The sequence below is a fragment of the Emiliania huxleyi genome (genome assembly GCF_000372725.1).
Source record: "Emiliania huxleyi CCMP1516 unplaced genomic scaffold EMIHUscaffold_71, whole genome shotgun sequence".
NCBI classification, from domain to species: domain Eukaryota; phylum Haptophyta; order Isochrysidales; family Noelaerhabdaceae; genus Emiliania; species Emiliania huxleyi.
In genome coordinates, this window is record NW_005196681.1 from 280,889 (window position 1) to 308,425 (window position 27,537).

General features: G+C 71.2%; 6 protein-coding genes across 6 annotated transcripts in view; 4 read left to right on the forward strand and 2 right to left on the reverse strand.

Moving 5' to 3' along the window:
• The window catches only part of EMIHUDRAFT_452945 (hypothetical protein), a gene marked incomplete at both ends in the record, with an annotated part of 3,148 nt that extends 1,121 nt beyond the window's left edge, over positions 1-2,027 (reverse strand). The window contains 4 exons of the mRNA XM_005761407.1: positions 248-382; positions 499-612; positions 809-887; positions 1,531-2,027. Of these exons, the coding sequence (XP_005761464.1) occupies positions 248-382; positions 499-612; positions 809-887; positions 1,531-2,027 (825 nt within the window). The remainder of the gene's footprint in view (positions 1-247; positions 383-498; positions 613-808; positions 888-1,530) is intronic.
• A 419-nt stretch (positions 2,028-2,446) lies between these two features.
• EMIHUDRAFT_452946 (hypothetical protein) lies at positions 2,447-11,403 on the forward strand (the record flags this gene model as incomplete). The annotated part of the gene is made up of 20 exons (XM_005761408.1): positions 2,447-2,689; positions 2,936-3,096; positions 3,238-3,274; positions 3,518-3,760; positions 4,031-4,519; positions 4,655-4,927; positions 5,129-5,194; positions 5,402-5,820; positions 6,067-6,212; positions 6,444-7,210; positions 7,331-7,405; positions 7,532-7,636; positions 7,733-8,080; positions 8,162-9,103; positions 9,326-9,475; positions 9,575-9,916; positions 10,212-10,850; positions 10,926-11,081; positions 11,170-11,295; positions 11,377-11,403. 20 exons carry the CDS (start codon positions 2,447-2,449, stop codon positions 11,401-11,403), a joined length of 5,754 nt encoding a protein of 1,917 aa, XP_005761465.1.
• A 71-nt stretch (positions 11,404-11,474) lies between these two features.
• On the reverse strand, positions 11,475-12,662 carry EMIHUDRAFT_358635 (hypothetical protein). Its single transcript, XM_005761409.1, has one exon. It carries the CDS (start codon positions 12,603-12,605, stop codon positions 11,496-11,498), a length of 1,110 nt encoding a protein of 369 aa, XP_005761466.1. The 5' UTR covers positions 12,606-12,662; the 3' UTR covers positions 11,475-11,495.
• A 2,305-nt stretch (positions 12,663-14,967) lies between these two features.
• On the forward strand, positions 14,968-15,700 carry EMIHUDRAFT_358636 (hypothetical protein). Its single transcript, XM_005761410.1, has one exon. It carries the CDS (start codon positions 14,990-14,992, stop codon positions 15,599-15,601), a length of 612 nt encoding a protein of 203 aa, XP_005761467.1. The 5' UTR covers positions 14,968-14,989; the 3' UTR covers positions 15,602-15,700.
• Positions 15,701-17,425: 1,725 nt separating this feature from the next.
• On the forward strand, positions 17,426-22,304 carry EMIHUDRAFT_452947 (hypothetical protein; the record flags this gene model as incomplete). Its single annotated transcript, XM_005761411.1, has 9 exons — positions 17,426-17,686; positions 18,649-18,765; positions 19,293-19,448; positions 19,707-20,077; positions 20,176-20,422; positions 20,697-20,846; positions 21,072-21,206; positions 21,490-21,573; positions 21,643-22,304. 9 exons carry the CDS (start codon positions 17,426-17,428, stop codon positions 22,090-22,092), a joined length of 1,971 nt encoding a protein of 656 aa, XP_005761468.1. The 3' UTR covers positions 22,093-22,304.
• A 912-nt stretch (positions 22,305-23,216) lies between these two features.
• EMIHUDRAFT_216856 (hypothetical protein) lies at positions 23,217-24,630 on the forward strand (the record flags this gene model as incomplete). Its single annotated transcript, XM_005761412.1, has 2 exons — positions 23,217-23,863; positions 23,907-24,630. 2 exons carry the CDS (start codon positions 23,217-23,219, stop codon positions 24,628-24,630), a joined length of 1,371 nt encoding a protein of 456 aa, XP_005761469.1.
• Positions 24,631-27,537: the final 2,907 nt, after the last annotated feature.

Below are 27,537 nucleotides of genomic sequence, written 5' to 3' on the forward strand. Positions count from 1 at the left end.
GTGGGCGGGGCAGGCGGGGCAGGCGGGGGTGGGCGGTGGTGGTGCGCGCCCGCGTCCGAGGCGAGCGCGTGCTTGAGCGAGCCGGCCGTCCGGCAGAGGCGGGAGAGCGAGCTGAGCAGGGCCCCATTCTCGCGCGGAGGCAGGGGCGGCAGGGGCGAGGCCGGCCCAGAGACGGACCAGACGCCGCGGGCGCCGGTGAGGGCAGAGTCGCCGCCGAGCCTGCGTGGCGACGCGGCGGTGCCGTCACCGTGCGGGTCGGAGGCGGGGAGGGGCCCGCCTCGCGACTCTGTGCGCGCCGGAGGACGCAGAGCCGCTCCGGCAGCGGGGTGGGGAGCTGGCCGAGCTGGCGGGAGGTGAGGCCGATGATGTACGGGAAGGGCGCCTGCCGGCGGAGGAGGGAAGGCGCGGCTCGCGGGCGGAGGGCGGGCGGAGGGCGGGCGGGCGAGGGGCGGGTGCCTTGAGCAAGTCGAGCCACGGCCCGTCGGGGACAGTCGGCACGTAGGCCTGCGTCCACGCGAGGGGGTAGAGCCACTGGAGGAAGAGCTCCGCCGCGCCGACCCGCCGCTCGTCGTCGTCCGAGACGATGACCAGCTGCCACTCGAGGGCGAGCACCTGGCGAGGGGCGCGAGGCTTTCTTTATTGATAGGGAGAGCGAGCAGCTGGAGCGCGGGACGGGGGCGCGGGGGGGTCGTGGCGGCGGTGTTGGGTGGTGGGCGTGGTCTGGCGGGGGGGGGGGGGGGGGGGGGCAGAGGTGGGCAGAGGTAGGAGGGGCGGGGCGGGAGAGGGGCAGGGGCGTGGACGGGGTGACGGGGCTGTGGCGAGCCTGCAGGATGTGGAGCAGCTGCGGTGGCCGGAGGCGGTCGAGCAGCGAGGCGGCAGAGTAGTCGCTGCTCGGCAGCTCGGAGGAGGAGGGCGCGCGGACGTGCAAGGCGAGCGGCGAGTCGTCGGCGCCGGACTCTGGCTCGGCGGCGGGCTCGGCGGCGGCGCGCGGCGGCGCTGTCAGCTCCGGGTGGAGCACGAACCGGACTGCGGGTCCGCCGGGCGGCGGGAGCGGGACGGCGAGCGCGAGGTGGGAGAGGGCGGTCTCGAGGGAGAGGGAGAGGGGCTGCTTGAGGGAGGCGCGGGCGAGGGTGTGGACGGCGAGGAGGACCGCCTGGAGGGGACGCACGGGGAGGGGCGGCTGGGCGGCTGGGAGGCGGGGCGAGGAAGGGGCGTGGCGAGGAAGGGCGTGGCGAGGAAGGGCGTGGCGAGGAAGGGCGTGGCGAGGAAGGGCGGGGCGAGGAAGGGGCGTGGCGAGGAAGGGGCGTGGCGAGGAAGGGGCGTGGCGAGGAAGGGCGTGGCGAGGAAGGGCGGGGCGGGGCGGAGTAGGCGCGCGCCTTGAAGCAAAGAGGAGCGTGCCTCCGCGAGACAATACAAAGCGCGACCGGCGCCCAGACCGCGGCGCCGCGAGACAGGTCTCCGACGGTGAGCAGCGGAGGCGGCTCCGCGGCGGAGGAGATGGCGGCGGCGGCGGCGGTCATCGCGCTCAACGCCTCGGAGGAGGCCGCACCCTGCTCCGAGGCGGCGGCGCCGGCTCCCGCCTCGCCAGCCGCGGAGGCATCGCCGCACGCGCCCGCGTCGTCCGGCGCCTCTGGCTGGGCCAGTGGTGTGTCGAGGGCCAGCGGGACGTGGCACGTCAGCACGTGCCCGTAGGACCGCTCGTAGGCCTCGTCCGTTAGCACGAAGGAGGCAAAGCTTGGGGACGGCGCAGTGCCAACAGAGATGCGCAGCCCGGAGGGAGCGCAGAAGCAGCAGGCGACGCCCGCGCCCGGCGCAAACGGGCGGTCCGGAGGGTACGAAGCTGACAGCTCCGGGGCGAATCGCGCCCGCCGGAGCCGCTCTCTGTCGGCGGCGGTGGTGGCAAAGGACCGCTGGGAGCGCGGCGCCGCCTCGGGCCCAGCCGCAACCTCGGCAAGGGGCGTGGCGAGTCCGACGACGAGGATGTTGCTCACGAGCGGGAGCGGTGGCGGCTCCGGCTCTGCGGCCATCGGGAAGCGCCGGCGTGAGAAAGAGAATTACGGCGCGCTTACACCGCAGAACTTCTTTCACTTAAAATCCCTGTGTGGTGGCGGCGTGCCGTCCTCCCATCCCTCCCTTGGGTTGTCTGTTTTCTTTCTTTCTTTCTTTTCTTTCACTGTTTTCTTTCTTTCTAAAGTTCTTTTTAGGTGGCCTGTTTTCTTTCTTTCTTATGAAATCCAAAGACCTGCGCTGGAAACTGCCAGATGCGTTTTAAAGAAGGCCGAGAGGGGATCGGGGGGGGGGGGGGGGAGAGAGAGAGAGAGAGAGAGAACAATATTATTTTGAGCGAATTAGTTTTGCCCCCGGCCGGCCCAAGAAAAACGAAATTGAGGCGCGCCCAACGGTCGGCAGCCTCCCCCGTCCCGGTCAGTCGTCGCGGAAGACCGCCATGGCGGAGGGCTCCTCGTCCGACCCACCACCCGGGTGGGAGCGCCTGGACAAGTACGCAAAGGACATTCGCCGCGCGCTCGAGGACGGCGACACCGCGGCGATGGGAGAGGAGCTCGAGACGCCAGTCTCTCGGCTGCTGGCCCTTGATGTGGAGGGCGCAAGTCTGCAGCCACACGTGGCTGACGCGCTGCGTCTGGCGCAGTACGCGCTGCGCGGCTCCGAGGCGGTGCACTCGGCGGAGGTCAAGCGGCTCAACCGGCGCCTCGAGCGCGCGGCCGACTCTGGCGACGCTGAGCGGCGGCTGCGGGACGCGACGGAGGAGCTGCGGACGCTCAAGGACGAGCTGGCAGAGCGGCGGGAGGAGCTGACCGAGATGCAGGAGCAGCTCGACGCGGCGGAGGCGCGCGGAGCCGGCGAGGCTTCTGGCGACTACGGCGGCGGCGGCGCGGCGGTGCAAAAGCTGCGGCTCAAGAACACAGCGCTGCAGGAGGACCTGGACGACGTGCGGCTGAGGAACAAGGACCTGCTCAAGGACCTCGCGCGCAAGGAGGAGCGGGAGGAGGACCTGCGCCGCGACCTCGACAAGCTGCGCACCCGCACGCGCGAGGAGGGCGACGAGAAGCGGCAGATGGAGGAGGACCTGCGGGCGTACAAAGAGCAGGCGCGCGGCCCCCTCCCGCCTCGCCACCGTCGGCTCGCCTCGAACGCGCGGCCCTCTCTCTCCCGCTGCAGGTGCGGCAGTACCGGCTGCAGCTCGACTCGACGGCCGACTCGGTGGTGGCGCGCGAGGAGCGCAGCCGCGAGGAGGAGCGGGCCGCGGCTGCAGGTGCGCCTCTTCACGCACGTGCGCTGTGAACAGGAGCGGAACCGGGAGGCGAAGAAGGGGCTGCGGCAGAAGACGCGCGAGATCAACGCGATCGAGGGCGAGCGGGCGAGGCTCGCCGAGGAGCTTCGCGCGCGGGAGGAGGAGGTGGAGGAGCTGGCCGAGGCGGTGGAGGAGGCGCAGGACGAGGCCGCCTCCGCCAAGGAGGAGCTGGCCGAGCGCTCTCGGCTCGTCGACCGGCTCGAGGACCAGCTCTCTGCCGCGGAGAAGGCGGAGGGCGAGCAGCGGTCGCGCGTGGCCGAGCTCGAGGCGGAGCTCGAGGAGGAGGAGAAGGAGCAGGAGGCGCTCACCGCCGAGTACGACGCCGCCATCGCGCAGCTCAAGGCGGAGGTCCGCTCCCGTGGCCGCGCCCTCGAGGAGAAGGACGCGGCGCTGCGGCAGGCCGAGGCGAGGGCGCAGGCGGCGGCCGAGGGCTCCGCCCTCGCCGCGGTGCAGGAGCAGCTCGAGGCGGCGCAGGCGGCGGCCTCCTCGGCGCGCGCCGACGCCACCGCCGCGCGCGGCGACGCGGCGGAGCGGCGCGAGCTCGAGGCGCGGCTGAGGCACTCGTCGGCGGTCGAGACGGAGGCGGAGCAGGTGCGGGCGGAGGCGGCGAAGGCGCGCGTCGCGCTCGAGCGGTGCGAGGCGCGGGCGAGCGAGGCGGCGGCGGAGGTGGCGCGCTGCAAGGCGCGCGAGGCGTCGCTCGGCGAGAAGCTGGCGCAGCGCGAGGATGTGATCGTCGAGCTGCGCGCGCGGATGGCCGAGTACGAGGTTGGCGTGTACGGGCTGCGCGAGGCGGCGCAGGAGACGGAGCGCGTCAAGGGGACGCTGGCGGCGCGCGACGAGGAGGTGCGCGCGCTGATGGCGCAGCGCAACACGCGCGAGGGGCAGCTGGCCGACTTGGCCGAGGAGGTTGCGTGGCTGAGGCAAAAGGCGGGCGTGGAGGAGGGGGCGGGCACCGGCGTCGACCTCTCGCAGCTGCGGCTCAAGCACCAGGTCGAGCTCGAGAAGCTGCGCGCCGCCAACATGGGCCTCGAGGAGGAGCTCTCCGAGCTCGAGGAGGAGCGGCTGCGCCTCAAGAAGCAGCTGCGCGTCAAGGCGCTCGGCCGCGGCGAGCGGGCAGCCCTGCTCGAGGTGCCCGTCGAGAAGCTGGCCGCCCTCGAGGAGATGGCCTCCGCCCTGGACCAGGACCCGGACTTCGAGGGCGCGAGGGTCGGGCCCGCACGGCTGCTCAAGCCGCCGCGCCACCCGCCGCCCGCCAGCCGCGCCGCCGAGGCCGCCGCCGCCGCCGACCTCGACGCCATCGCCGACCCCGCCGCGCTGCGGCAGCACGCCGCGGCCCTGCAGGCCGACCTGGCGGCGGCGGCGGCGGAGCTGCAGGCGGCCGAGGCTCGCGCTCGCGCGGCGGAGCGCTCGCGCGTCTCTGCGGTGACCGACAAGCAGCAGCTCGAGGCGGACGTCGCCACGCTCACCGCCGCGCACACCGGCGGCTCGGCGCAGGCGGCGGCGCTGCGCGAACTCGTCGCCGAAGCGGACGGCGGGCTGCGCAGCCTCACCGCGGCTCTGAGGGAGGCGGCGGCGCCAGAGGCGCCGCCGAAGCGCGTCGCCGCGGCCGCGGCCGTTGCGCCTTCCGCGTCGACCGAGGCGTCGGCCAAGGCTGCGGCGACCGCCGCCGCCCTCTCCTCCCGCCTCGCGACTCGGCTCAACGAGATCGACGCCGCGCCGCCGCCGCCGCCGCCCGACGCCGCCACCGCCGCGCAGGCGGCCGCGGTGGCGGGTGGGCGGCGGCGGCCGCCGCCCGTGTCGGCCGTCCGCCCTCAGTCTGTGAGCGAGCTGACGGGCGCCAAGCGAGACGCCTCCATCTCTCCGACCCGCCTCAAGAAGACGGTGCTCTCTCCCGCGCCATCGGGCGGGGCGGCGGCCAGCCGCGCGGAGGCGGAGGCCAAGCGCTCGCGCTTCGGGCTCGCGGCGCAGGGGCAGAGCATCGCGGGGCAGCCGGCCCCTCCGCCCCTGCCCGCGCCTTCGGCTGCCTCTGCGCCTGCGTCCTCCGCCGCCGCCGCCGCTGCTGCGTCGGAGACGGCGCTGCCCGAGCAGCTCGCGCAGTCCGAGGAGCCGGCGGAGCTGCTGCTCGCCGCCGTGAGCGCGCAGCTGCTCGAGGCGCGCGCCATGCTTGCGCAGCGCGAGGCCGAGGCGGAGGAGATGGGGCGCGAGCTTAGCGGCTACGCGGCCTCGTACAAGCGCGTGGCCGAGGCGCACCAGCTGCTGTACGCGTCGCACGTGCGGCAGGTGGGCGAGCTGGGCGACAAGCTCGGCAAGGCGGAGGCGCGCGCAGAGGGCGCAGAGGCGCGCGTCGCCGACGGGGCGGCGCAGATCGAGACGCTGTCGGCGATGGCGGCGGCGATCGAGGCGTCGGACGAGGAGGAGCAGCGGGCCGCCCTCGCCTCGATGGGCCGCCGCCTGACGGCGATCCGCGTCAAGGAGCTGCAGGCGGACCGGCAGCTGCGCGCGCAGGCGTCCGAGCTGGCGGGGCTGAGAGAGGGGCGCGCCGCGCGCGACGCCGCGGCGCGCGAGACGGAGGCGGAGAGCGCGGCGGCGGTGGCGCGGCTCGAGCGGGCGCGTCGCGAGCTCGAGGCGCGGCTGGCGGATGCGAACCGGCGGCTGCTCGGCTCGGCGGCGCGCGAGGAGCTCGAGGCGGAGCGCTCGCAGCGTGAGGCGCTGCAGCGCGCCTACCGCTCCGCCGCCGACCAAGCCTCGCGCAGCGCGGGGGCGGAGCACGAGGCGGTCGCCCTGCGCGCCGAGGGTGCCACCCTGCGAGAGCAGCTCGCAGTCTCGCAGGCCAGCGCGCACGCCGCCGCCCAGGCCGCCGCCGAGGCCCACACCGCCCTGCTCCACTTCCAGCCCTCTCGTGCGGACGGCGCCGCGGCTGGCGGCGACGGCGGCGGCGACGGCGCCGGCCGTGCAAGCGGCTCCGGCGGCCGGCGGCCTTCTGTGCCCGCCTCGCCGACGAGGTCCGCGTCGGCTCGCTCGCTCGGCACCAACGAGTCGGCTCCGGGTCGCCGCCCCGCCACCGCCGACCGCGCCGGCGGCGCCGCCGTGGCAGCGCTGGAGGCGAAGGTCGCGGCGCTCCAGATCTCAGAGGCTGCGGCGCTCAGCCGCGCCGAGGCGGCGGAGGGCGTGCTCTCCCGGGCTCAGGCGGAGCGCGCGGCGTTCGCCGAGCGGCTTCAGGTGGTCGAGGCGCCGGTGGCGGAGATGCGAGCGGAGCTGCTCTCGGCGCAGGAGCGCGCCGTCGCTGCCGAGGCGGCGCTGAATGCCGCAAAGGCGGCGTCCGCCGCCGGCGGCGGCTCGACAGAGGCTGGCGGCTCTGCCCGCGAGGTGGCGGCGCTGGAGCTCGAGCTGTCTGTGGTCCGGGCGGAGCTGGCTAGCTCGCGGGAGACGGAGCGCATCGCTGCGAGCCAGGCGGCCGAGCTTGCGGCGCGCGCGCAGCTGGACGAGAAGGAGAACGCCGCCTTGCGCGCGGCGACGCTGCAGCTGCAGGCTGCGTCCGACGAAGGGGTCGAGCTCGGCGCGATGCAGTGGGAGGTGATCACGGCCAAGCGGGAGGCGGGCGAGGCGCAGCAGAGAGAGGCGGCGGCGCGGGGCCGGCTCCACCACGTGCAGGCGGCGCTGCACCGCGCGCACCTCGAGATCGACGCGACCGCCGCCGCCGGGCACGACGCGGCGGCGCGGCTCGCCGTCGCAGAGCAAGAGCACAGTCGCGCCCTCTCCGAGGCTCGCGCGCAGGCCGCGTCGAACGTGCCGCTGTCGCAGCTCGAGGCCGCCACCGCCAAGGCGACGGACGCGGCGCGGCGGGCGGCGGAGGCGATGAGCGCCGCGCGCGAGGCGGCGGGCGAGCGCGAGGCGCTCGTCACCGAGCTGGCCGCCGCCAAGGCGCGCGACGAGGACCAGCGCGCGCTGCTCGCCACCCTCCTGGACGAGGGCGCGGCCGAGCGCGCGGAGGCGGCGGGGCGGCTCGCCTCGCTGCAGGAGGGCCGCACGCCAGAGGAGGCGGCGGAGCGTGTGACGCTCGCTCAGCTGGCGGAGGAGAAGACCGCGCACAAGGTGGCCGAGCTGCGCCTGCAGCGGCGCGCCGCCGCGCTCGAGCGGTCCGAGAGGCGCGAGGCGGAGGCGGTGGCGGAGGCGACGGCGGCGCGCGAGCGACTCGAGGAGGAGCTGGTGCGCGCGCAGGACAAGGCGAGCCTGGCCGCACGCCAGGCGGCGCGTCGGGAGGCGTCTCTCCTCTCGGAGCTCTCGGAGATGCGCGCCAAGGTCTCGCAGGCGGCGCTGCAGGCGGTCGCGCGCGCTCCCGCCACAGCGGCAGCGCCGGGCGCGGCGGAGGCGGCGGCGGCGGCCCCCACCGCTTCCTCGCCCGCCGTGCGCTCGGCGGAGGGAGCGCCTGCGAGCACTCCGACGGAGGAGGCGCCGCTCGCCTTCCGCAGCCGGAGCCGGCTGGTCCACACGCCTCTGCCGGTCGAGGGCGAGGCGGAGGCAGCCACTGCTGCCGGCGGCGGTGCGGAAGCCGCCGAGAGCGAGACCGTGCTCGAGCTGCAGGCGCAGTTGGCGGCGAAGCAGAGCGACCTCACCTTTGCCCAGTCCGAGCTCAACTCGGCCAAGGCGGAGCTCGCTGAGGCGCGTGCGGAGCTCGCGGCGGAGAGCGAGGCGCTCGCTCGCAAGGTGGCGCTGATCGGCGAGCTCCAGGAGGGCCACGCCGCGGAGGCACGCGAGGCGGCGGAGAGCGTCGGCAGTGCGACGGAGCTCGCGCTGGCGGCGGCGGCGGGCGCGGGCGGCCGCCAGTCGCGCGTCAGCTCGGTGGCCCAGGAGACGATCCGCGGGCTGCACGCAAAGGTGCGGCGGCACGAGGAGAGCGAGGAGCGGTACCGCGGCATGCTCGAGGCGTCGCGCGAGGCGCTGCGCAAGGAGAAGGCCGCCGGCGCGGCCGAGGTGGAGCGGCTGCACGAGCGGCTCTACCAGCTGCAGCACTCCGGGATCGTCGAGCTGCAGTCCGAGCTCGCCAAGGCGGACGAGGCGCCGAAGGTGAGGGCGGCGGCGGGCTCGGCGCTGCCGTGTGAGCAGCTCGAGGAGCTGCTCGTGGAGAAGGACGCGGTGATCGCCAAGCTGACGGTCGACGCCGAGGGGGCGGGCCGCGAGGCCGCCTCGCTGCGGCAGCGGGTCGAGGAGCTGCGGCAGCGGCTCGAGGAGCAGGCCAAGGAGATGGAGCGGCTCGGCTCGGCGGTCGAGGCGGAGCGGCGGCGTGAGCCAACCTCGGCGATGAGCTCGCAGCTCTCGCAGCTCCGCTCGATGGCGCGGCGCAAGGACTCGGAGCTGAGCCGGATGCGGGGCGCGATGGCGGAGCTGCGCGAGGAGATGCAGCTCGTCGCCAAGGAGAACGCCGAGCGCGCCGCGCGCGCCGACGAGCTCTCCACTCGGCTCGAGGCGCGGGCGGCGGACCAAGCGGCAGAGGAGCGGCTGGGCGATCGGCTGACGGTGCTGCAGGAGCGGCACACGAAGCTCATCAACGAGACGCGCAACCTCAAGGCGCGCGAGGAGGCGGCGCGCGCGCGCGCCGAGGCGCTCGAGCCGCAGCTGCTCGAGGCAGAGGGCCTCGCAGCGCGGCAGGCGGAGGAGGCGGCGCGGATGCGCGCCCTCGTGAGGGAGGCGGCGGGCCGCGCGGAGCGGGCCGAGCAGGCGAACACGACGCTCGCCTCGCAGCTCGCCCTGCGCACGCACGCGCTCAACACGATCGAAGGGGCCGACGTCGAGGTGCCGTCACCGGCGGTGGGCGCGAGCGCGGCGATGGTGCAGGCGGCGGTGGACGCAGCGGTGGCGCAGGCGGTGGCGCAGGAGCGCGAGCGGTGGAAGCACGCGCAGGAGGCGATCGGGGAGGTGCGCGTCGAGATGGAGGCGGCGCGGGAGAGGGCGGCGAGCGTGGCGGAGCAGCGGGCGGCCGCGCAGGCGGCGAGGGCATCGTCGGGCGACGCGCAGCGCGCGGCGGACGGGGGAGAGGACGTCGAGGCGGCCAAGGTGAGGAAGGTGGAGGCGGCCCGTGATCTGGCGGTCGCCGAGGCGAACCGGCTCCGCTCGCAGCTCCGGCAGGCCGAGAAGCAGCTGCACCAGCTCAAGGCAGCGGCCGCGGTCACGGCTGCCAACGGCGGCGGGGGCGGCGGGGGCGGCGGGGGCGGCGGGGGCAGCGCCGGTGCAAGGGCGGCATCGCACGCCTCTGGCCCCGTCGAGAGGTGGGAAGCGGAGAAGCGGCTGCAGCGGCGGCTCGAGGTGCTTCGCTCCAAGCTGCAGGACAAGACGGCGCAGCTCTCGGAGGCGCAGGCGGAGCTTGCGCGCACGCGGGAGCAGCTGGCGGAGGCTCTCGCACGCGAGGAGGGGACGCGCCGGCTGGCGACCCGCGCACAGGAGGCGGCGGCGCGCCACGGGGTGGAGAAGTCGAGCGCGGTGGCGGAGGCGCTCGAGGAGATGCGCTCGCGCGAGGCTCTCTCACGCGAGCTAGCCGCAGCGCAGCAGGCGCTCCACGAGGCGACGGCCGCTCCCTCCGGCAAGGCTGCGGGCCAGGCCACGGGGGGCGTGCCAGCGGCCGCGTCCGGCGGCGGCGGCGGCGAGGAGGGCGGCGGTGGCGGCGGCGGAAGCGGCGGTGCCGCGGCGGGCGGCGACGGCAAGGGCGACGGCGACGAGGGCGGCGACGACGAGTCTCCCCCGTCGGCGCGGCTGGTTGCGGCGGAGGAGCGCGCTCTCCAGCTCTCCTTCGAGGCCGAGGCGCTGCGGCTGAGGGAGGCGCAGCTGCAGGCGCGAGGCGGCCCTCCCTCCCCTGGCCCTCACAGACCCTCGGCGACGGGACGACTTCCCTCTCTCGGAGCGACAGGCGAGGGTGGGCGACCTCACCGCATACCAGGCCGTGCTCCTCGCCGCAAGCAGCCAGTCGGGCCGGGCCGGTGGCGGCGGCGGCGGGCGAGGCCGCGGCCGAGGAGGTGGCGCGGCGGGCGGCGGGCGGGAGGAGGCGAGTGCCGTCGTGGAGCGGATGGGGCGAGTGGTGCAGCGGCTGCAGGCGGAGAACGCGGCGCTGCAGAAGAAGACGGTGAGCAACGTCGAGCACGTGCGGCTGACCAAGGAGGCCAAGGCGCACAAGGCGCGCGCCGCCGCGCTGCAGATCGAGCTCGACGCGGCGGCGGCCAAGGCGGCGGCGGCGCGCAGCGAGATTGAGCGCGCGGGCAAGTACTGCCGCGAGCGAGACGAGGCGCGGAGAGCGCTCAAGGCGGAGGAGGCGCGCAGCGAGGCGCTCGGCCAGAGGCTCTCCGACGAGGCGCAGGCGCGCGCCGCGGCGGAGGAGGCGCTGGCGGCCGCCGGCGCGACGGGCGCGGGCGACGCGGCGGTGGAGCGGCTGCAGGAGGCGTTGCGGGAGGCGCGCGAGGAGCTGCTCCACAAGGGAGGCCAGGTGGTGGAGCTGGGCACGCAGCTGCAGGAGGCGCTCGCCGCCGCAGACGAGGCGACCCGCCGGGCCGAGGCGCGCCACTCCCCTCGCCGACGCGCTCCTGCGCGCGGGGACGAGCGGCCGCTGAGCGGCTTGCCCTCGCCGCAGGTGCTCTCTGCCGACGGCGGCCGGATGGCGGCGGAGCTGGAGGCGGCCCAGCAGCGAGCCCTCCATGCCGCGCAGCCCTCTCTTGAGGAGGGCCGAGGCGGCGAGTACGCCAACCGGCTGGAGGCTGCGCTCGCGCAGCTCCACACCGAGCACGAGGTGTGCACCCACGCCCCCCCCCCCCCCCGGCCTCTTCCTCTGCTCGCTGGTTTGGCGGTTTCACCCGCCGTGCCGGCCCTCCCCTCAGGCACTGCGAGCCGAGCGCAACGCGCTCGCGGAGGAGCTGGCCGCGCTGACGCCCGAGTTCTTCGATGAGGTCGAGGACCTCAAGTACAACTACGCGCAGGCGCAGGCCGAGCTCGAGCGGCTCGAGGTGGCGCGCGGAGCAGCAGCAGCGAGTGGCGTGGATGAGCAGGGTCCAGGTGGTCGTGTGCGTGATGATCATGAACTGTAGCTCAGCGTGTACGTAATCGTGAGCTAGCGTTTTTTTATTTGTATCGCTGCACACATATATTGTGAGATATGTGTACTTTTTACACTGTATATAGCTGTCGTAATCAGTCTTGGTGTTTTTCAAATAACGGACACGACATCGCTCGCATTCCTCACGACTCCTTCGAGCGGCTTGCCGTTGGCGAGGGCGTCCAAGTTCCTCGCGACCGAGTCCGCGGCGGAGCGCCAGTAGGCCGCGTCGCGCATCGAGAGCGAGGGGAGGGGCAGCACGTTTGGCAGTCTCGCGAGGACGGGCGAGCCGGGGAAGTCGGGCGGGCCGAGGGGCGGGCCGCAGGAGGCGTTCGGGTAGTGCCAGCAGCCGCCGGGCCACGTGTCGATCACCGCCCGCTGCTTCGGCCGCTCGTCGCGGAGGACGGCCTCGAGGTCGCCGAAGTTGATCGGGCCCGCGCTCACCGGCACGAGCAGTGCGTGCGGCCGCATCAGCAGCAGACTCGTCCGGTTGACCAGTCCCGCGGTGGAGGCGTGGCCCGTCCCCGGCACCGTCAGCACGACCACGTCCGCCTCTCGCAGCAGCCGGTCGTTGTCTGGGGACAGCCACTTGAGCGGTGGGGGCGGAGGGACGAAGGGGCCGGAACGCTTGGTGCCGATCACAGTCGCGCCGAGCGCCGCAGCGCGTCTGGCGACCTCAGACCCTATCCGCCCGTATCCGTAAATGCCGATGGTGAGGTCAGACACCATGGTGTGGTTGGTCGCCTCGGACGCCGCGGCGCAGGACGAAGGCGCCTCTGCGGCGAAAGCACATTCGACAAAGGCGGCCGAGGCGGCGGCGAGGCGGTACACGTCCTGGAAGATGGCGGCGATGCACCATTCGGCGATCTGCTCGACGCCGCGCTGCGGCCAGAAGCCGGTGGCCGTGGCGATGGCGGCGCGGGACGGCACCGCCTTGGGCGCGGCGTAGAAATAGGTGGACGACTGCGCGAGCTTGAGCCGCGGCAGCCTGGTCAGGTCGAGGGCGTCCGCCCTGCCGATGACCACCTCGGCGTCGGGCAGCGAGACGGCGCAGCCTGCGCCGTTGGCGCTGCAATCTTTGAGCTCCCACGACGTGGAGAGCGAGGAGCGCACCGCGGCGGCGAACGCAGGAGACTCAACCACCCAGGCCGTCCTCTTGGCAGTGGATGCGGTTGTAAGTGGCGAGAGGAGCAAGGCGATGAGTGGCACACACACACACATGCGCATGCAGGCCCCAGCTCTTCGGCGAGTTGGTTGGTTGCACCGGGGGGTCCTGGAGAGCTGGTTGGTTGGCGCGGGCTCTCTCGGCTACGGGACCGGCCCCAGCTTCGGCTGAGGGCTAACAAGCTGCCGAGCCCAAATCACTGTGAGAGTCGTGATTTCTTGTTGGTTGGTGCTCTGTTCACAGCCTTGTTATTGAGAAGAAAATACCTCTTATGGCGCTGTGCGCTGGCCTGTGAGAGGTTGAGGTGCGAGCCCTGGAGGCCCTGGGGATGGGGGGGGACTACCCGCGGGCTTAGAAGGCCCGCGCGCAGGGGGGTGGGGCATTGAGACCGGTCATGAATGAGTGCGCGACACGCATGTTGCGAGCAGCGTTGTTGATGTTTTGCGCATCGCCACTGACGGCGGCGCGCGAGAGCTGTTGCGAGTGGTTTCACATAAACGCACAACCCCGGGCCCGAAATCGCACACAGACAGTCAGACATGCAACACGGGGTCCCACACGAAAACACAACCACGGCTCTGTTCACACAAAAACACAACCACGGACCCAAGACACACAGCACAGTGCGAGACTAGGGTTGCAACCTGGTAAAGAACTCACTCCCCGATGAGAAGCGATCCCACGACAGTGTCTGTGGGGACTATTTGCACTTGCTAGGTAGGTAGGTAGAAAGGTGAAGAACAGCCAGGCTCGGACTGGACACCGAGAGAGAGAGAATTCTTGATACGAAACCACGACGACACACACCAGTCGACTCGCATCGGTTGCCTCCATGAACGGCGGAGCTATTCTCGCGCCCACACCACACCTGGCTCCAACGTGGACACGCCCATAGCTGGGGACACTACTAGGTCACGCATGGCATCACAGAAGTTTTATCTCTGGGCCCCGAAAGGCATCTCTAGCAGTGTCGTTACGCATGCCCCCTCCCATCCTGGGCGCATGCGCCTCACGTCTCGCCAGAGCATAAGCCCTTGGCGTGTGGCGAGACGAGTTTTTCGCCATGCAGCGAGCAGCAAGCCGCCCGCCACAAACAGCCGGAGGCATCGCCACGGCACTGGCTGCGCCGCGCTCCCGCACCCGTCGACGAAGCTCCCCCCGCGGAAGACCGCGCGTAGCGACGCCTTGACGATCGAGATGAGCGCGCTCGAGGCTCGCCCACCTACTGCCCCTGAGAGTTGGTTATGAGTGGGCTCGGCTCCCCCCCTTGGGATCGAAGCTTCCACGACCTCACACCCAACACCACAGGTGGGATCAGAGAGAGACTCCGCACCGGACACCGCCCGGGCACAGACTCCCTACCCATCGGATCGCACAGGGCCCCCTCGGAGCAGCCCACACACAATCACGCATCGGCAGAATTAGTGCCTGAGTCAGGCAGACAGCACAGACAAGGAGAGGAGAGAGAGGAGAGAGAGAGAGAGAGGAGAGGGGAGAGGGTGAGGGTGTGTGCACACGTGTGGAGAGGGAGGGTGTCTGTGGTGGGCTGTAGTCGTACTACGTGGTTAGAACCACGCGCCCCTCAGGAGCTTAAGGTAGAGTGGAGCGTCCCAGACGCCTCGGTGCCTCCCACCGGGTGAGACCATCCGGATCTATCTGCCGCGCCCTCCGTACGCAGCAGTCCCCGCGATGGCCCACGGTCCTCCGTCGCCAGGTCGAACCCCCTGCCTCCCGGTTGACCCCCCAGATGTCGTAGTCCATCATGAAATAAACTCAAAGTCCACCAGCCACCAGCCTCCACCTCCACCATCGACGCCGCCACCGCTGCCGCCCGCGACGCCGCCCGCCGCGTCGGATTGCCGCGACACGCGCCTCGAGTCCAGTCGGAGAGCCGCGCCGCATCAGCAGCAGCATCAGCACCAGCACCACCAGCACCACCAGCACCACCAGCACCAGAGAGAGGCGCAACCTGCCCGACGCCGCCGTGTCAGCTGCTCCCGACGCGCGTCTCGAGCCGAGTCGCAGAGCCGCGCCGCGCCAGCAGCAGCATATGCAACAGCATCAGCAACATCACCACCACCAGCAGCACCAGAGAGACAGTGCAGTGTGACAGCAGCGCACAAGCGCTCGCAGAGCGGCGCGCAGCGCCGCGCACGCCACGCCGCGGGCGGTCCGACGAGCGCAGCGTACGTCGGCCGCGAGCCGCGTCACCAGCCGTCTCGCGAGAGAGCGGCGCCGCCGCGTGCGCGCAGCAGCCGCCGCGGCAGAGGCGAGCCGCGGCGACGTCCGCACTAACGGATAACTGCCATTGGCGCTCTCTCTCTCTCTCTCTCTCTCTCTCACTGGACACCAACTTGCTGTCTGCCAAAAAAAGAAGTTTAGACGCCGGACGCACTCGGACCGCTGTGGAATGCTCTCTCGGTGCCGTCGCTGCGGCCGAATGTACGAGGCGGGCGCCGACGAGGCCTGCGTCTACCACCCGGGGAAGTTCCACGGCGGCCATCTGATCCTCTCCAATCGCTGGTCGTGCTGCCACTCTGAAGTCGAGCGCAGTGAGGGCTGCCGCACTGCAGCGCTGCACCTCCAGTGCGCGGCGACTGAGGCCGCTCTCGACCAGGCCGGTGGCAGCGCGGGCCTGCGCCGGCGAGGCTCCACTGACGTGCCCGTTGCCAAGGGCGTGCCAATCGTCGAGGGGCGGCCCTGCCCGACGGGCGCGCCCGACGACGCCGCCGTGTACATTGTGTCGGTGGCGGACACGCTCTCCAGCATCGCGCTGCGGCACCGGATGACTGTCGGGCAGCTGAAGCGCTGGAACAAGATGCTCTCGCCGAGCGTCTACGCCGGCCAGCGCCTCTACGTCGCGCCAGCCCCGCCCCCAACGCCAGAGGCGGAGAGGGCCGAGGCGCTGCGACTGGTGTGCCGGCGCGGCGGCGTTGGGCTCGCGGAGGCGGCGTATTACCTCGATGAGTGTGGAGGCGCCGTAGAGGCCATCGCTGCGCTGAAGGCCGATGGCGAGGAGGCCGCCGCCCGGCTGCCGCCCGCGCGAGAATAGAGCGCAGGTCGATTGTGAGATGTGAGCGTCGGCGATGCGGTGCGAGATTGTGTCGAGTGCTTGGCGTTGGATGGAAATGAGTGCCAACCATCCATGTACAAAACTCGACGCGCGAGAGAGAGCAGCGAGAGACAGCACCGCACATAACATGCAACATGCACACAGCACCCCGCACACCCCGGATGCTAGTGCTTGAGAAGACAACCACAAACGCGGCACACGGCCCGTTTTGGATGTCTGCGGAGATTCTGTCTTAGCACACACAGTGAGTCATTCGGAGTCATTCGATGGCCAGAGTGCGATTGTGTGTGTGCGGGAGTTGGTTTGTCGGGAGGGAGGGGCAGGCTGCTCACCCACGTGCACCGGGCCAGTGCTTGCACTTTGAATGCCGTGGGGCTCCTGCCCGTGTCCGGGTGTGGAGATGCGAGGGTCGCCCCCCCTTGCCCCACCACTTTGTGTGTGTGGAGGAAAAAACTCGGACCCACGTAGACAAGGAGCGCGCGCCAATGGCCGCCTCCATGACACTCCTACCTCCTGGGCCGGCGCGGGAGTTTTACTGCCGAGTTCTCCCGGCCGGCCGCCTCCTGACACGCCCACTGACCGAGCCCATCAAAAAAATCCGGCGCGCCGCACTGCTCTGACCCCTGCTCGCCACTGCTCGCCACTGCTCGCCACTGTCGCCTCGGTTGCCGAGGCTGCCGCGCACCCGCGCGCCCGCGGTCGCTGCGCGACTACGAACTGCACCAGCTGGGCTCGAACCAACGACCAAAACGCCCCCGACCCGAACGCTGCACCAACTAGGCCACGCCCCAGGCTCGATTTGCAATACGCACGAAACTGGCCGCTCATAAAGCACTACTCATTTGCCGAGGCCACGCGGCGCCCCTCCACAGCCACCCAGCCTACCCAACTATCGCGCCACTCGAAGCCCCGCGGCCGCCTCTCGCCTACCGCGCTGCCCTCGCCTGCCACCGCACCGCCCGCGCTCCAGCCTAACCAGCTCTGCATCTCGCAACACACTCATGACAGGGACAGACCAGGCGCAGGAAAAGGGAGCGGGGCCCGAATCCAAGGGACCACCCCGTCGGGCGGAAGAGCTGAGAACTCAGGTCCAGTAGGAAGGCTGCTGGCTCCTGACTCATCCCCCAAATCCCCCACCCCTGTGGCCTGAAACCTTACCATTCCACCACCTCACACACACCCCTCCCCTAGGGCTAAGCAGTGCGCGAGCCCACCCAACTTCAGGCGAGACGTCGACCACTCCTCGGGAATAGTTCTGTCAGTGGCTGCACTAGACGCCCATAGAGGCGCGCGGCGCGGGCGGATGACTAGGGGAGAAAAAGCGGAGATCCTAGCTCGCTGGGAGACGTGCGCAACCTAAAGTTAGGAATAGGGGAGAAGTGTCAGTGTGAGGGGAGGGCGTACGCCGGCGTTTTTGCCTTTGAAAACTGAACAGTTTTTTTTTGTGTGTGTGGAGAATACCTTACCTTACCTTACGCACACCCCACCCCACACTGTGTATCACACAACAGTCAGCACGCACTGAGACACTCCGGGCCTGCGTGTGTCTCTCAATTTTATGAACGTACTTTCTCTGCTCTCCCGCTCCGCGCGCGCCCGCGCGCGCCAGCAGCTCATCCAGCGCACAAGCCACGACTCTCATCTTTGGGCCTCTCCCTCCACCAAGGGCCTCCACCAGGCTGAGGCCGCCTTGAGGAGCGAGGTTGCCGCCTCAGGCTTGACCGCCGACGCCTCGTCGAGAAGCGGCTGGCACACCCTGACGAAAGAAAATTTCACGCGCGCCACGCAAGCGCGACCGAAGTCATGCTCTTTCGCGGCGGCGCGCGCCGCACCGGGCGGTCTGGCACCTCGTACACCATCACGTTCATCCTCGTCGGCGCCACCGCGCTGCCAGTAGCAGCACAGCGGCAGCCGCTCTTCAACATCTCGCGCGCTGCTGTCAGCCTTGACACTCCTGCGCTGGCGGCTGCTCCCGCCTCCACGGCCGCAGCTGCTTCTGCGAGTGTCGGTGCGAACGCGGCAGCCGTGGCTGCCACTCCATCCGCCACCAGCGCCGCTGCACAAGTGCCTATGCCGTTGATCGCCGACCTGCCAGTTGTCATCGCACAGCCCATCGCAGACGGGGCACTGGCCGCGGCGCCCGTCGTTGCAGCCGTGGCCGCACCCGCGGCGGCAGTCGCGGCAGCTCCTCCCGTCGTCGCCTCGGTTGCCGCAGCCATGCCTCGGCCTGCGCAAGCCGCGGCCGCACTCGGCGGCGGGTTGGGTACCAACTCGGTCCCTGCCGGTTCCTCCGCTCTTGCCACCGCCGCAACCGCCACCCCTCTCGCGGGTGGCACGGACGCCGCAGCCAGACCCACCTCCACCGCAGCCACCGCCACGACCTCCGCTGCTCCACCCCAAGCAGCGACCCCAGAAGCCACCGCAGCAGCCCTCACCAGCGACTCTGCCAGAGGCGCGGCTTCAGCGCCCGCCGCGGCTGCCGCATCCGATGCCGTTGCTGCCGACGCTACACTCGCCGCTGCCTCCACGCCTGCCGCCGCCGCCACACCTGCCGCCGCCGCCGCGCCCGCCGCTGCCTCCGCGCCTGCCGCCGCCGCCACACCTGCCGCCGCCGCCGCGCCCGCCGCTGCCTCCGCGCCTGCCGCCGCCTCCACACCTGCCGCCGCCGCCACACCCGCCGCCGCCTCCGCGCCTGCCGCCGCCGCCACACCTGCCGGCGTGGAGTCTGCGCCCGCCCTCGCCACGAACGGCACGGAGGCCACGGAGGGGGAGGGGAGTGCGTGCGGCCCGTCGTGCGGCCCTCGCTGCTGCGCCTACTGGAAGAAGAGGCAGGCTCGGGAGGCGAGCCACTTCCTAGACACTTCCTAGACACTTCCTAGACACTGCGCCTAGGAAGAGGAGGCAGGCTCGGGAGGCGAGCCCGCCCCCTTCCGCCCCCCCCCACCTCCCCTCCCCCCCTCCTCGCCCCCTCCCTCCCTCCCGCCTCGGGGGGGCGAGCCACCTCCGCTGCGCCGCCGCCGCCTCAGGCGGCCTCCGTCCAGCGCGCGCGCGACGAGGCGGCGGCGCTGAGCCAGTTCGCCGAGCGAGAGCGGCGCGGCCGGGGCCTCAGAGGGCGGCGGCGGGCAGGGCCGCCTCTTGTCACCGTGCGGCTTGTGTGGGCAGGCGCGAGCCGACCGAGCAGGAGAAGAAGGCGCTCCTCCGCAGCCTCGCCCAGAAGAGAGCCGCGCCACAGCCCGAGCCAGCCCTCTCTCCTGAGGCCCTCTCTCCTCTGCCGCTCAGCGACGCCGCCGGCTCCGCGCAGTTTCCTCTCCCGGACCCGACCACCGCTCTCTCCGGGACCGCCACCGCCACCGCCTCAACCACACCGACCGCCGCCGCAGCCGCCACACCACTTGCTCCCTCGGCGACCGCCACCCCTCTCGCCGCCGCAACCTCCCCCGCGGGCGCCGCGATTCCAGCCCCCGCCGCTACTACCGCCACCTCCTCCACCACCGCCACCGCCACCCCTGCCACAGCCGTAGCCCCTCCCGCCACCGCCGCCACCGTGCTGCCGTCCGCCGCCGTCGCTGTGCCGCCCGTCCCCATCGCTACCTCAGCCATCGTCTCGTCCGCTCCTCCCGCCGCGGCGACCTCCGCGGCGACCTCCGCGGCGATCTCCGCGGCCAGCCAGGACTCCGCGGCGGTGGCAAAGGTGATTGCCGCCCTGCATTTGCCGCCCGAGGCTGCCGCCGCGGCAGCAGCCATACTCGCCCAGGCGGCAAAGCCAAAGGAGGCAACGGGTAACGTGTCGGTGTCGGCATCGGTGCCAGCGCCCATCCCAGTGCCGGTGCCGGCGCAGACGCCACCTGCCGCATCAGCGGCGGCGGCCGCCGCCGCCAGCCCTGCCGCCAATCCTGCCGCTTCGGCCGCTTCGGCCGCCTCGCCGTTGACGCAGCCTTCGCCAGGCAACAGCAGTGCGGCCGCGCTAGCGCCGGCCGCTGCACCGCCCGCCGCCACCGGCTCCGAGCCGGCCGCCGCCGTCGCGGGAGCCGCCCTGGGAGGCGCCGTCTCGGCTGCCGCCGGAGGAGAGGCGCCTGCGGCTAAGGCTCCGGAGCCGCCGGCCGCGCGAGACAAGGTGGTCGTCCGCCTCGTCGCCTCCGGGTCCGTGAGCGACTTCGACAGCGGCAAGAAGGCGGCCATCGGTGGCAAGATTGCGTCGGCGGCCGGCGTGCGGCCGGAGGACGTCAAGGTGGCGGTGACTGCCGCGAGCGTGCTCCTCGAGGTGAGCGTGGCCACAGCGGGCGAGGAGACGGAGAAGGTCCGCACCAGCCTCGCGGCGCGGCTCGCCACCGCCTCGCTCGCAACCTCGCTGCTGCAAGATGTCGGCGTGGCTGTCGAGGCGACTCGCAGCGCCACAGAGACCGCTGGCAGCGAACCTCTTCAGAGCAGTGTGGCTGTCCTTAGGCGACACCGTCGGTGACGACGCTGCCAGCGGCGGCGGCGGCGGCGGCGGCGACGACGGCGACGGCGGCGGCGGCGGCAGCAACGCCCGTGCTTGCGGAACGGGCGACCAGCGCTGCGGCAGAGCAGCTACTGGCGGCTGCGTCGACGCCGCCCGTGGAGGCGGCTCTTCCGGTGCCAGAGGCGGACCCCGCGGCGAGCAAAGGAGGGCTGGCGGCAACAGCCGCTGCGCCCGCGGATGAGCAGGCCCCGGCCGTGGTGGCGGCCCCTGAGCAAGAGCGGCCTCTCGAGCCCGTCCTCGTCACCCCGCCCGCTGAGGTGAACCCGCCCGCTGAGGTGGCGCCTGAGGTGGCGCCTGAGGTGGCGCCTCCCCAGCAGACGGCGACGGCGGCGTCGAGCAGCTTCATCGGAGGGGCCTCCTCCACCTCCTCCTCCTCCACCTCTTCCTCCACCTCCGCCGCCGCCGCCGCCACTCCGGCCGCCGCCGCAACCACCACCGCCGCTGCCGCCGCCGCTGCTGCAGTTCCGGCCGCCGCCGCTCCGCCACCGCCGTGCCTCGCTTCTGAGGCGGGCTGCCGTCGCGCGGGTCGCCGCCCTGCTCTTTGTCCGCGACACCTCACCTCCTCGTCTGTAGGAGATTTGCCGTCGGGCAGAGCGGCTCGCCCAGGAGATGAGGCCCTCGGGCAAGTCCCACTCGGACAAGTCCCACTCGGACCCGGCACCGGCAGAGCGGACTCTGCTGTCGCACGACCCCTCACACATTGACGCCTGCGCACCGGCCGCGGTAGGTGCCAGCGGAGCAGCTGCCGCTCTCGGGCTCGCGATCGCTGCCCCCGCAGCCGACGGGCTCGTCGAGCTTCGTCATGGCGAGGCGACCCGCCCCCTCCTTCGCGCGAGGCGCCTCTCCCACCCAGTCCCACGCGCCTCACGCCATCGGGGCCGGAGCAGGTACTTGTTTGTCCTCGGCGGAGCGGTCGCCCTCGGCCTCCGCTTCCGCCGCCCGCTGCAGGCGTGCGTGGCAAAGGTCCGCTCGCTCCCCGACAGCCTCGCCGCCATTTCGGCGCGGATCGGCGCGCCGGCAGAGGCGCGCGAGGGGCGTCCCTCCCCCTCTGGCCCACTTGCGGTGCGGGCCGACGGCTCGAGGGTCGCTTCTGTAGGAGCTCGAGGACCTCAACCCGCCCGACGTCGAGGGCGGCGGCGGCGCGGCGGCGTGCCGGCCAGCGAGGGTCGGCCTGAGCGGCGCGGTGCGGACGCGGCACACCGCGCCCCACTCGCCGCGCGCCAGCGGCGAGGGCGGCGGGTGGAGCCCGACGCGCGACAAGAGCGCCGAGCGAGGCTGGGGCGACGAGGAGGACGAGTGGGGGGGGGCGTGGGGGGAGGAGGCGCGGCCGGCGGCGCGGGTGGCGAGTGCGAGCCTCGGCAGCCAGCACGCGGGCAGCCAGCACACGGGCAGCCAGCACGCGGGCCTCAGCACGCAGGCGGCCCAGGCGAGCATCGCGTGGCACACCGAGGTGCACGCTGCCCGCCGGGCGGACGGCGGCACCCCCTCCTTCTGACCCGCCCCCGCCCCTGCTCCGCAGCCCGACGAGGAGGAGGCGCCGGCGCCGGCGCGAGGGGCCGAGCGGCGGCTGGAAGAGCGGCGCGGCGACGCGGCTGGCGGCGGCGCTGTTTGTGCTGCTGCTGCTGTCGCTGCTGTCGCTGCCACCGCCGCTGACAGAGGCGACGGCGGGGCGGTGGCAGCGGCGGCGGAGGAGGAGGAGGATTGGGAGGCGGACCGGGCAGCCTCTGGCGGGTGGGGCGAGGTGGACGGGTGGGGGGACGAGGACGAGTCGCCGCCGGAGCAGCGGGTGGTGCTCGCCCCGCCCGAGGCGTCGCTCGCGCCCGCCGAGCCGGCGGGGGAGGCCGAGGCGGCGGGCGGTGCCTCGGGCGGGTCTTCGGCGGGAGGCGGCGACAGGTGGAGCCAGGAGAGCGGCTGGGGAGAGGTGGACGGTTGGGACGAGGAGGAGCCGAAGGGCGGAGACGACGTCTGAGCGGTGCTGGGGCATATTTCCGCGGGAGAGCGACGCGCTCGGCCCCAGAGTGCGGTGCGGGCGCTCACAGGCTCCACAAGGACAAGATGTGAACATGTATATGAGTATGTGCTTGCCTCATGTGCGCGCGAGACAGGTTCTCTCTCCGGTGAGTCGTGCCAAGGCCCAAGCGGTGTCCAACCTTTATCTCATGTTTGGGGATCTGTAGAGACCGCAAAAGGTGAACCCTTTGTCTCACATGTTGGTTGGAGCGGCACAGTGCTCGGTAGACGCGCGTAGACGGTACCCCTGCACGGCACTTCTAAGCCCGTCCCTGCTGCTACTGCTGCTGGGGGGGGGGGGCTCTGCCCAGGCTGCTGGGGGGGGTCAGCCATGGGCTTAGGTGTGCAGGGGGGGGTACCGAGCAGTGTGCGGCCGCTCTTGATGTGTTGCGCATCTAGCCGCAAGAAATAGAATTTCGCTGTCGGACGCGCATCAATGCACACTCTGAGGGCAGGGAGACCTGGCGCTGCGGGGGGAAAGAATATCTTAAAATACAAGCCTCTCTCACCGCACACTGCGAGCGAGTTCTTTACCAGGTTGCAACCCTAGTCTCGCACTGTGCTGTGAACGCTGCTGGTTGGCGTCGGTTGCGCAGCACCCCGTCCCCATCCAGGTTGTTGGTTGCTGCCCCAAGGTCCCGCACTATGTAGTGCAATGCCCCGTTCTCGCTGGTCATGCTTGTTCGGGTACGTGGTTCGCCCGTCCCTGCCTGTGTCCGTCCACGTGACAACGTCGCCCGTCGGCAAAGCCGACGACCTATAGTGCAATACACGCCGCTGGTTGGGGAGGACGCGCCGCTCGATGCTGCGACGGCGCTGACGATGCGGCTTCCTGCACGCGGTCCCGGCGGGCAGGCGTGGCCCACAGCTCTTCGGCTCGCTCCGCTCGCCGGCGAGTTGGTTGGTTGCTGGCAGCACAGTGCTCTCCCACGGTCGTCCGGAGAGCTGCTGGTTGCCGCTCTGTTCACAGCACAGTGCGAGACGACTACAACTGCAGGTTGCCCGCCCCGGAAGAACTCGCGCGAAACGACGCAGACTGGCGCGGACTGGCACACAGGAGCAATCTGCGCCCCCAACACAGAAATGCCCGCCTCCCCGGCCGACTCCTCCTCCCTCGAGCTGCCCAGTCCATCCCTCGCCGTCGCCACCTTGTGGCAGCCAAGCCACAGATTCGACTGCTCGCTCCTGCTCTGGTGCTCAAGTGCCGTGCGAGTGGGAGCGCTGCTCTCGAGGACACAGCACAAGCCGGTCATCATCGTCGCGAGCGGCAACCGCACCACCGCATCGGGATCGAGGTCCGGCGCGATATCTGCGACGCACGAGGACTGCGACGCCGACTACGTCCTTCCCAACGACGAGACGAGCGGCGCGGTGGCCGAGTACATCGCTGCCAATCGCGACAAGATCCAACGCACCGAGTGGGTGCTCCGGCAGACGCTGCTCAAGCTGCACGTCTTTGCGCTCACGCACGCCGAGCTCATCCTCTTCACCGACCTCGACGTCGATCCGTACGGTGACGCGGGCCGGCCGTGGGTCGCGGCGGCCAAGATCCTGCAGCACTGGAGGCCCGCCGCCGCTCGCTTCCTGCAGAGCCGCTTCGCGGTCGTCGGGACGTTCGACCACGAGGCGCCTCTCAACACCGGCCTCCTCCTAGTCAAGCCCAACCGAGACTTGCACGCCGACGCGATGCGACGGCTGCGACGGCAGCGGCCTCTTGCGGACGGGGTGGCGTAGAGGGCAAGCTGGGCCTGAGCTGCCCCTCTCTCTCCACAGGTTACGCTTCGACCGGCTGCGCGGCTTCGACAGCGTCGGAACGCCGCGCGAGGCCTGCCGCCGGCCTCGGCTGCTGGAGGCGCTCGCCGAGGGCGCAGGCGTCGGGCTGGGCGCGGTCGGCAAGCTGCTCGACCAGACGGCGCTGTCCAGGCGGCAGGCGTGGGACTACGTGGGAGGAACCATCGATCAGGGCGTCTTCTGGCGCGTCGTTCCCTTCCCTTCGGCCATTCGGGACCGGCGCACTAAGCTTGAGGCGCCTCCTCCCAGGCACCTCTTCTACCTCGGCGAGGAGCAGCTCGGCACTTGGGCGGGCGGCGCGCCGTGGCGGCTCGAGCACTGGTGGGGGTCGCCCAAGCCGTGGGCTCCAGCGGAGGAGCAGGCCCGCGACAAGCGTGCATGCATGAACAGATACCTGTGGAGGCTCGAGGCCCTCCCCGAGGCGGCGCTGCGACGCAGCCGGTGCGGCGCGAGGCTGCTGGCGCACCGCGAGAGGCTGATCAACGCGAGCGAGTACCGGAGCGAGAAGCACCGCAGCACCGGCCTCTACCTCGGCACGCACATGACGCCCTTCCCGCTGCCGGCGCTGAGCTCCTCCTCCCCTGACTCGAACCTCTCCGCCGCGGGAAGGGCTAATAAGATCAAAATCTCCCTCTCTCTCCGTCGCGCGCGGAGCCTCCCGCGCGTCGCTGCGGCGGCGTGGCAAGATTCTGAACTAGGGAAGTAGGCACACTTGTAGGACAAAATGAAAACGGACACGCAAACCTGCGGGTTTAGAGTGCGAGGAGTTTAAAATTCTTTTCTTCTCCCAGGCGTGTGTGCCGGTGTGTGTGTGGAGTGTGCTAGTCTGCGCGCCCAGTCTTGTCGTGCTGTGAGAGAGCGAAGAAGAAGAAAGAAAACCCAGACCAGCAAACCGCGTTACGAACAGACAAGCACGAGGGATGGCGGATGGGGGAGGAGGGCAGGGACCAGGGTCCACACCTGCACCCGTAACGGCGTTTTGGAAGGACGATCAGTTCCATCAGGGGCACAGGTGAACAAACGGGGGCTCCAGGCCCCAAATGACGTGTGAGTGTTAGAGTTGTTTGGTAATGCCAAAAATCTCTCTTTCTCTCTCTTTGTTGTCTCACAGGAGAGAGATTTTTAGCAATACCAAACAACTCTAACACTCACACGTAATTTGGGGCCTGGAGCCCTGTTCACGCGCGCGCGAGACGTGCAGACAGGGTTGCCAGGTGAGAGCGAATGGCGCGGTTCACGCCTCGCACAACAGAGAGAGAGATGCGCTCTGCATGGTGGGCTCCGCAGGCCCCCCCGACCGCGTCGAACTCATCGGCGCGGGCTCTCTCGGCTACGGGACCGGCCCCAGCTTCGGCTGAGGGCTAACAAGCTGCCGAGCCCAAATCACTGTGAGAGTCGTGATTTCTTGTTGGTTAATAAAAATCTCTCTAAAAGAGAGCGAGTACTTGGGCGAGTAGGCCGTGCGGTCAACGCTGCCGCGCGCGACTTTGCGCGCGAGGCGGCGCAGCTTGAGAACGGCGGTGGGCGAGAAGCCGCCGCCGAACGTCTCGTTTTCGTTTTTTGTGTTCTCACAGGTGGGGCTGTAAATAAATAAAAGGGACGACACGCCAAACAAGGGATGGGAGAAGGACAGGGTCCCCACCTGCACGAGCAGGATCTTGTGAGGACGATCAGGGACACAGGGGAACGGGAGCGGGGAGCGCATCGCGAGGCCCGGAGAATTCTTTTCTTCGCGCTGCCTCCGACTGCTTGCCCTTCCTGCTGCTTGCCCTTTCCGATGGCCTCCATAGCCGCGCTGCTCGTCGGCTGCGCCTGGCTGTCGTCCTCACCGCTTTCAATGAGGCGATGTGGTCGAATCGCCACCGCCACATGCCGCATCGCGACCCCGGTGATGGCCAAGGGCCGCGGCAGTAAGGCGAGCAAGCGCAAACCCAGCGGCGGCAGTGGCGGCGGCGGCGGCGGCGGTTTTGGCAAGAAGCCGGAGCCCGCGGCAGCGGTGGCGGCGGCGGCGCTCGAGGCCGACGCAGAGGCGGTGCTGCGTCAGGCGCGCGGCAACCTCGACGCGGCCCAGGCGGCCATGTTCCAGGACAGCGTCCTTCGGCTGCAGCAGGCGGAGCCCGAGCTGTTTGCTCGGATGCAGGACTCGCAGGGACCGTCCGCCGCCCCGGACGTGCACGAGAAGCTGGTGGAGCTGACGTGGGACACCATCGCCGCCTTCATGCCTCTCGGCGGCCCGCCGCCCGCCGAGGTCCGGCGGAGGCTGCGCCTCGTTGCGAGCGCGGCGTGCGGCGGTGCGGCGGGCGGTGCGGGCGGTGGCGGCGGTGCGGGCGGCACCGTGGCGGTGCTTGACGTCGGCTGCGGCGACGGCGCTGCCCTGCCATACTTGTGCGAAGCGGGCGCAGACGCCGCGCGCTACGCCGGCCTCGACCTATCGAGCCGCATGCTCCGCGCCGCTCGCGCGTCCCACCCCGGCGGCTCTGCGGTGGCTGCGTGGTGCGCGGCGAGGTGGATGCGCGCTCAGCTGTCGCCGCCCGTGGCCCGCAGGTGTGCGGTTCGAGCAAGGCTCTTTCCTCACCGCTGCGGCGGCGGCGCCTCCCGCGCAGTACGACGCGGTCCTCTTCAACGGGGCGCTGCAGTTCTTTGGCGACCAGCGGGCGGCGCTGCTGGCGGAGGGGAGACTTCGCGAGTGCAGCCGGTATCAGCCGAGATCAGCCGAGGCTGTAGGCAGCGCTGCGGCGGGCGGCGGCGCTGCTGGGCGGGCGGGGGAGGCTCGTGCTGGCGCACGCCAACGGCGCTGGAGTGCGCGACGAGGCGGTGGGCTGGAGCCATCTCCCCGGAGCCTTCTCGGAAGCTTCGTGTAGGCGCCGCCTTTGTGCGAGACGAGGCGGCCCGCAACCCGCAGACTGTCCTCTCGACCATGCCCTCCCTCGAGGCCGCCGCCGCCTGCGGCCGCCTTGGCCGCCGCGCGCGTCGGTGACGCGTCGCGTGAGGGCCTTTTGTAGGAGGCCGAGGAGATCGGCTCCGAGCTGGGCATGCAGCTGCTCACGCCGCACCAGCTGGGCGTGCCTGGCGCGGCGCCGGGCGGAGAGGCGGACGCTGCGGCGCTCGACGGCTTCTACCTCCTCGCGCTGGAGAAGGCGGGGCCGGAGGGGGGTGAGGGGAGCGGCGGCGACGCGGCCACGGGAAGGAGCTGAACGTTTGTTTGAGAATATATTGGCGTTTGTGCCAGAAAAGAAAAAAACGGCGCCCGCCGCAACGAAGCGAAATATCGGACAACCCTGAAGAAAAAGTTTGAGGAAGAAACGAACGCAACGGAACCGCACTTGGAGTGCAGTCAGCAACCGCACACCGGGAGCCTGGGCGGGTGATGCTCTGATAAACCCTCCGGATCTTCGACAAAGGTCGGATATTTCTTTTTTCAAAGTGCAAGGTGTGAATAAGAGGTTTATGATAGGGCTACTACGACGAACTATGCGGCAATCGACTGGGCGCCTGGCGCCCGACCACCCCCGCGCAAAGACCTCGTAGTAGCCCTCCCCGTAACCGACTTGGCCGGACTTGTCCAGGCCGCTGTCGCCGCGCAGAGATCGGCGCGAGCAGTCGCTCGAGGCAC

Excerpts from the sequence above, each read along its gene's own strand:
- EMIHUDRAFT_358635 (XM_005761409.1), bottom strand. The coding sequence starts at position 12,605 with ATGTGTGTGTGTGTGCCACTCATCGCCTTGCTCCTCTCGCCACTTACA.
- EMIHUDRAFT_358636 (XM_005761410.1), top strand. The coding sequence starts at position 14,990 with ATGTACGAGGCGGGCGCCGACGAGGCCTGCGTCTACCACCCGGGGAAG.